This window comes from Quercus suber, unplaced genomic scaffold (assembly GCF_002906115.3).
Source record: "Quercus suber isolate HL8 unplaced genomic scaffold, Cork oak 2.0 scaffold_732, whole genome shotgun sequence".
Taxonomy (NCBI): domain Eukaryota; kingdom Viridiplantae; phylum Streptophyta; class Magnoliopsida; order Fagales; family Fagaceae; genus Quercus; species Quercus suber.
The window spans coordinates 67,818-75,358 of NW_027070172.1; the positions used below are offsets into that span (position 1 = coordinate 67,818).

At 34.3% G+C, this 7,541-nt stretch overlaps 1 protein-coding gene across 2 annotated transcripts; it reads right to left on the minus strand.

Annotated features, from left to right (window-relative positions):
• Window positions 1–564: 564 nt before the first annotated feature.
• On the minus strand, window positions 565–3,195 carry LOC112021214 (probable mannitol dehydrogenase). Of its 2 annotated transcripts, XM_024053779.2 has the most exons (5): window positions 3,005–3,195; window positions 2,454–2,567; window positions 1,519–2,032; window positions 1,271–1,424; window positions 565–1,079 (listed from the first exon to the last, which is right to left on the minus strand). In XM_024053779.2, the coding sequence occupies exons 1-5, from the start codon at window positions 3,100–3,102 to the stop codon at window positions 874–876; spliced, it is 1,086 nt and encodes a 361-aa protein (XP_023909547.1). In that variant the 5' UTR covers window positions 3,103–3,195; the 3' UTR covers window positions 565–873. The 2 variants fall into 2 exon arrangements, with proteins under 2 accessions (XP_023909547.1, XP_065622771.1); XM_065766699.1 differs by lacking the exon at window positions 2,454–2,567.
• Between the last annotated feature and the right edge of the window lie 4,346 nt (window positions 3,196–7,541).

A 7,541-nucleotide genomic window follows, 5' to 3' on the forward strand; every position in this document is an offset into this window, starting at 1 on the left:
AGATCTGAGGTTAGAGAGGGAGGTGGGGTTTTGGCTGTGAGAATCAAAGGAACCACCGAGAGGAGGGAGAGTAGGAGAGCAGGTTTGTGAGGAAGAAAGACAAGAAAAGAAAATTGTAACGGAGGACCAAATTGATTATTTTAAGGATCAAATTGATTATTTTAAAAATATCTTGGACCTAATTCTCATTAATCCAAATCTTAGGGGTGTTTTCTACAATTTACCTTAAAAAAATATTGTCACATCACTTAAAACATTAAGCATACCATTGGATGTGGAGGAGGGACTAAAAACCTTCCCCTTTTTCACTTAAAACATTAGAAACTAGAAAGACTAAGTAGGTAAATTTTAAGTAGAAACTAGAAAGTCTTGATAGGTAAATTTTATGGACCAACAAAGTATTTTTGCAATTCTTTAATGTATGTTATTTTGGGGATGTTTTTAACTCTATGCATTACTTTTATTATGGTTATATTGATTGGGTAAATGTATACATTTAAAATAAAAAAAAGATTAAGATGTGAACAAGCAAAATGACATAGCATTGTAATAGAAGCCAGTTAATGAAGCAAACTGAAATTTCTGTGTATATTAACACAATGTTATTAGCACTTAAGAAGACATATTCCCAATCTGAAAAGGGAAGAGATTGCATGGGACTATAACTCACTGGATGTTTATCCCAAACCAAAAATCACTTCATCCCTCATTTATCATAAATGCAACCCATTACATATTTGCCTCACTATGAGGAAGAAATATTCAGAAAACCGAAAAAGAAAGACTAGAGTCTACGAGATACCAGAAGATAACTCAATCAACTAAAAGGTATTCTCATCTCACCAGTGAGCCATACTAAAAAATCAGTAAAAATCAATTGCTCGACTTCAATGTGTTCCCAATATCAATGACAAATCGGTATCTGACATCTGCTTTTAGAAGTCGTTCCATTGCAATGTTCACATAATCAATTGGAATAACCTCAATGTCAGCTGTTATGTTGTGTTTGGCTGCAAAATCAATCATTTCTTGTGTTTCCTTCATGCCTCCAATGCAACTACCACCCACTAACTTCCTTCCTGTCATTCCATAACATTTATTAATACACAATTTATCAATGCAAATGCAAATGCAAATGTAGCAATTAGGCTTGTACAACACTAAAGAATATAATAATAATACACCCAGACTTATATAATTACCAAGTCCTATCAACATAACAAACAACTTCGGATCCCCTTTTCAGATTCAAATGTAACAATTGTCTTACCCATTAGTAATGGAAAGACTGGTAACTCAAGTGGCTTCTCTGGTGCACCAACCATAATGAGCTTTCCTTGTGTTTTCAATAGACCAATTAGAGGCAAGAGAGGGTGTTGAGCAGAAACTGTATCAATGATACCATCCATTGTCCCCTGGGCAGCCTATATAGTAGATAAGTTAGGAACTTAGATAATGTACACTTACTGTAACTCACACATGCTAACTTGACAATGCAACATGTTAACATTTCAGTACCTGCATCTGGTCTTGGTCTTTGCTAACCAAAAAGGAGTCAGCACCAAGGTGTTCCAAAGCTTCCTTCTTCTTGTTGGGTGATGTACTAATCACTGTCACCTTAACTCCCATAGCTTTAGCGAACTTCACTGCAACATGGCCTAGACCACCAAGGCCAACCACACCCACATGCATACCAGGTTTGTCTAGTCTATAAAATCTCAAGGGACTGTACACTGTGATCCCAGCACAAAGGAGAGGGGCACCAGCATCAAGTGGAAGGTTGTCTGGAATACGGACCACAAAGTGCTCATCAGAAACCATGGTGTCAGAGTAGCCTCCATATGTGATGGTTCCATCATAGTACTTAGCACCATAGGTGAGAATCATTTTGGGGCAGTAATTTTCAAGGTGGTTGACACAGTTATCACAAGAATGACATGCACCAACCATACAGCCAACGCCAACCTTGTCTCCAACTTTGAACTTCTGTACTTTGCTCCCCACCTCCATCACTACTCCTACAATCTCATGCCTACATTGTCCAATTCAGTTCCCATGATTTCAATATTTTATGAAGTAATAAAATACATTCACTCTGTTTCATCAATAATGTATCAACATGTAATGGACATATAGCATGTGAAGTATGGGAAAGTGTTGAATTGAAATGCATACAATGTTTAATCTATTTAAGTTACACATTTGTTTACAATGTTTAGTCCTTCCATCAATCCTTTATACAAACTATGTTGTTACATTCCATTTATTTTCAAAAATATAACTGTCATTTAGGATTTAACCGAGTAATATGGATGGAGTGGCTACATTGAAAATGTACATATATTACAGAAATAATATTCCTAGGAAACGTTAACATTAACATTCCCATGTATCAAAAAAAAAAAAAAAATAACATTCCCATGTATCAAAAAAAAAAAAAAACATTAACATACCCAGGGATAAGTGGGTAGATGGACGAGCCCCATTCGTTCTTGACCATGTGAAGATCTGAGTGGCATATCCCACAAAAAAGAACTTTGAATGTTACGTCCTTCTCTCCCGTTGCCCTGCAAACATACCATACCATGTTATATTTAGCAGAAACCAACAATTCAGTACTACAATTAAAAAAAAAAAATGTTAAAAAGGATGGATCATTATCGATAATAGCTGAGTAATCTCCATGCACCATGATTAATTTTGATCATGGTCTAGACTCAGATCCCCATCCCCAAGTAACGAATTTTTTTTATAAAAAAATTCTCTATAATATCACAATAGAATAAATGAAGCCTTTTCACTATTGTCTTTCATCCAAAAAATGAAAAGAAAAAGGAATGCATAACAAAAAGATCAAATTTCATTTTAGATAAAAATGCTTGGTATAATTGAATGATCCAATTTCATTTTTATTGGCTCTTCTCTCCCATAGAATATGAGGAAATCAAAATGATTATAAGGGAAGATTGGATGAGAGAGAGAGAGAGAGAGAGAGAGAGAGGACCTTCTTGAGAAATTGAAGGGAGAAAGGAGGCCAGAAGTATCCCTGGCTGCCCAGCCAAAGGCCTTGTTGGGGTGCTCAAGCTCTGGTGATTTCGCCATTGAATTTTCTCTAGAAGGCAACTATGAAGAAACAATTACAGCGTTATAGTAATGCAATGCCTATAGGATAGTAATGACTAGTAAATAAGTTTGTAATATAAGTCCCACCAATGTACCTATATATATATATAGTAGTAGAAATGAGGGACAGTTAGTGTGGTGACGTATAGGCTTAGCAAATGGGAGTGAGAGTCTGACATCAGACAAAATTTCAAACTTTCTTGTTGACCACTCTGCACTTTGCTCTTACCAGGAAAAGTTAAGGAAGAGGAGTTTCTTACGACTTCTTAGTTATTTTGCCACGTCTTCTCCTTATTAAAAAAAAAAAAAAAAAAATTCTTTTCCCACACTTTCGGTCGGTCTTGTTGATCCGTACGTTCTCCTATTTGTAGTTTTTGCTGTTTAGAACTCTAGGCATGGTAGGTAAAAAAAAACACTCATTTTTTATTTTCAAACATTATTTTATTTATTTTACAAACCCGAGCAATAAATACACTTATCAGTCATTTTAGCTTTGGCAAGCTTCTTGTCCGTTGGAGGCTTAGACCATCTCTAGCAATCTCTCCAAATTTTCTTTAAATTTTTACCTATTTGGAAAATGAATGGTGATTCTAGGCATGGGAGGTAAAAAAATCACTTATTTTATATTTTCAAACATTATTTTATTTATTTTACAAACTCAATCAATAAATACACTTATCAGTCATTTTAGCTTTGGCAAGCTTCTTGCCCGTTGGAGACTTAGGCCATCTCCAGCAGTCTCTCCAAATTTTCTCTAAATTTTTACCTATTTGGAGAATAAACAGTGATATTTAGCTTTTACCTATCTACTTTTTCTAATACACTTTCCAACAGATTCTCTATTCTTTTTTTTTTTATCTCATTTAAATATTATTTCTTCATTCATTATTTATTCTTTTTTTAATCATCATTTATTCTTTTTTTAACAACTATATTTTTCAATGAGAAGTGCTATGTTTACAACATTTTACGCAATACTTTCACAACAAAATTTATGTGGAAAGTTGTTACTAGTTCTAATTTGAACCCACCACTGAAATTATTTTTTTACTTGCCAATATTAACTAATAACAATCTGTTACTTAAAATTTATTGTGAAAATATTGTAGTATGTTTACAACATTTTTACAACTATATTTTTCAATGAGAAGTGCTATATTTACAATATTTTACGCAATACTTTCACAACAAAATTTATGTAGAAAGTTGTTACTAGTTCTAATTTGAACATACCACTGAAATTATTTTTTTACTTGCCAATATTAATTAATAACAATCTGTTACTTAAAATTTATTGTGAAAATATTGTGGTAGTATTTTTCAATTAGAATTTTTTATTTTTCCTTTATCTTTTTTTTTTTTCATCCACACGTTTATTTTCTTTTCTTTTTTCTTCTTTTTTCTCCTCCACACCTTTCCCTTTATCTCTATCTTTTCTTTTCTTTTTTTCTTTTTCTTTTCTTCTCTCTAGCACTTTCTGGAGCCTTATTTTTTTTATTTTTTTTATTTTTTTTTTTGGCTGGAGTTCTGGGAGAACTTTTCTTTTCTTTTTTTCTTTTCTTCTCTTCGGCTGGAGCTCTAGGAGCACTTAGCAGCACTTCGGCTGGAGCTCTCTCTCACACATGAAGATCGTCTGCTTGTCCTTCTCCCACCAACGCATTTCCTCCTCCCCACCGAGGCTTAGATGGGTTAGCTTTGCTTTTTTTTTCTCTCTCTCTCTCTCTCTCTCTCTCTCTCTCTCTCTCTAATTTGATTAGTTTTAAAATTGTGATTTGTTTTTTTTTTTTTTTTTTTTTTTTTTTTTTTTTTTTTTTTTTTTTTTTTTCGGCTGGAGTTCTGGGAGAACTTTTCTTTTCTTTTTTTCTTTTCTTCTCTTCGGCTAGAGCTCTAGGAGCACTTAGCAGCACTTCGGCTGGAGCTCTCTCTCACACATGAAGATCGTTCGCTTGTCCTTCTCCCACCAACGCATTTCCTCCTCCCCACCGAGGCTCAGATGGGTCAACTTTACTTTTTTTTTTTTTTTCTTCTCTAATTTGATTAGTTTTAAAATTGTGATTTGAGTTTGTATTTTGATTGAGACTGAATTTAGAGATGTTTGAGAGAAAAGATCAAGAATAGTTCTATTTTTTTATTTTATTTTATTTCATTTGGTTTATGAGAAAAATTATTTTCATGTTTGGATTGAATTTTGAGTTTTGTAGCCGTTGAGATAAAGAAGAGAGACGGAGTGAAGAAGAAAGAGAAAGGAAGGAAAGAGAAAAAAATATTTTTTTAATTCAACCGGTATTAGTTTAATGAGAAATAATATTTGCATTAGCTACAGTGATTGCTACAGTGCTCTCTAAGCCTGGAGAGCTATTGTAGCAACTAAAAAAAAAAAAAAAATTGAAGATAGAGAGGCTATTGGAGGGTTGTTTTTTTGTGAACAGTAACTTTTCTCTCCAAAATTTGGAGATGCTCAGAGTAACTAGTAGCCTTCACATGAGCCCCACTATTCTCACTGCTCGAAGTTGCGGCGCATACACCCATCTGTTCCCTAAGATTTTCTAACGTATCCTTTTGCGTGTGCAAAGCAATTTCCTTTCTAATCACCTCGGCTTGCCCACCTTCTCTCTCTCTATTGGAACTTGTTGTAGAGTTGTTCACGTCATTGTCAGAGGTATTTGGTCCCAACTCTTGACTTGCTTTTGTCAAATTGCTTTTCACTAATTTTTCTCCATGCTTGCTAGGATGAGCATTCTCATCAGCTCTCTCATAAAAAAAATGTCATTTTGACAAATCAAAAACCTACTTAATCATTTTAGCACATCATTTTACAATTCACCATTTATCACATCTTCTATTTTTCAATTCTATATATTAAAATAATATATTCCAATATTAAAATAACATTAAAAAAACCAACAATATATAAAAATACAAAATAAAAAAACCAACCACCCCCACCACAACCCACAGCCCACCCCGCTGCCAACAACCATCAACGCCCCACCCACATCCTACCCACCACCATCTCACACCAGAAATAACATAGCAAAGCACCAAAACCACCACCATAGAAAAACAAAAACAACAAAAAACACATTCCAACCACATCCCACACACCCACCCACTATCGCCGCTAACCCATCCACCGCCGACCCACCACCCATCAACACCCCACATCCCACCCCACCACCGTCTCACACTAAAACCACCACAGCAGGACACCAAAACCACAACCACAGAAAAACAAAAAGAACAACAAAAAACACAAAGATTGGCATCAGGTGGCGCAGTAAGGCTGAATGAAAGAGAGAAAAGCCACCCACTGTTGAACCCACCCATTAAATCACTGCAAAAAAAAAAAAAAAAAAAAAAAAAAAAAAAAAAAAAAAAAAAAAAAAAAAAAAAAAAAAAAAAAAAAAAAAAACCCATAGCAACAAAGATCGGCAAGGCTGAATAGAAGAGAGAAAAGCCACAAAAATGAGAAGGAAAAAGAGTGAAAGAAGAGATGGGTTGATAGGAATGTCCGAGGAATAATGAGAGAGCAAAGAAAAACAAAAGGAATAAAGTGATGAGAGAGGAGAGAGAAAGATGAATAAAAAAAACAATAAACGGAAATGGCATTTGGATCCGTACGCTCTAAAAAATGAGAGCGTACTATAGCATGTTCTATAATTTTAGCACATTTAGCACACCTGATGAGGGTTCGTTTTTGTGTTTGGTGTGCCAAATGTGCCAAATATTTGACATTTGGCACATTTGAGAGAGCTGATGAAAATGCTCTTAGTTTCACAGGCTTGTCCATTTCGGGCTATATTCTTTTTCCTCATTATTAAGGTTGCATTTGGATTAATATAGGCAAAAATACAAAACTGACATTGTAACTTTTAGCTTTTATCATTTCAGTCATCTAACTTTCAGTTTTGTCATTTCAGTCCTCTAAGTTTCAATTTTTATCAATTCAACATTCCGTTAAACATTGTCTCCGTTAAGTGACTTAAAAAAAAAAATCATAATTAAAGGAAAAAAAACTGTTATTAAAAAAAAAAAAAATTGTAAAGGGAACAACGTTGATCCCCTTCCCCTGAAATCAAAGACTCTGACATATAAACAGTCCTCCCTGACTAGAAACTCGACAAACCTAGGGACAACCCCAGATTGAATTACTTCCTCAATTGGAGGGCTTCTTTCTGTAATTTCAAAATTTCACCAATATACATATATTATCAATCACATTCATTATTTTACATAAAACATCATCAATAAGAATACATAAATTAAAAATATCAATAGAAAGCAGCTTTCGAAATTGAGTAGTGGCCTCCAATTGCAAGTTGCTATTAGTAGACCAAACCCCAGAAACCATCAGAGGAAGACTCTCCAACTGTACCACAACAATCAAAACCAAAAACGCAGCATTTTTAATCAAAACC

Coding starts and splice junctions, on each gene's coding strand:
- LOC112021214 (XM_024053779.2), bottom strand. CDS start 3,102: ATGGCGAAATCACCAGAGCTTGAGCACCCCAACAAGGCCTTTGGCTGG. Junction 2,033..2,453: donor ATCTACCCACTTATCCCTGG/GTATGTTAATGT, acceptor TGGACAATGTAG/GCATGAGATTGTAGGAGTAG. Junction 1,080..1,270: donor AGTCTTTCCATTACTAATGG/GTAAGACAATTG, acceptor ATGGAATGACAG/GAAGGAAGTTAGTGGGTGGT.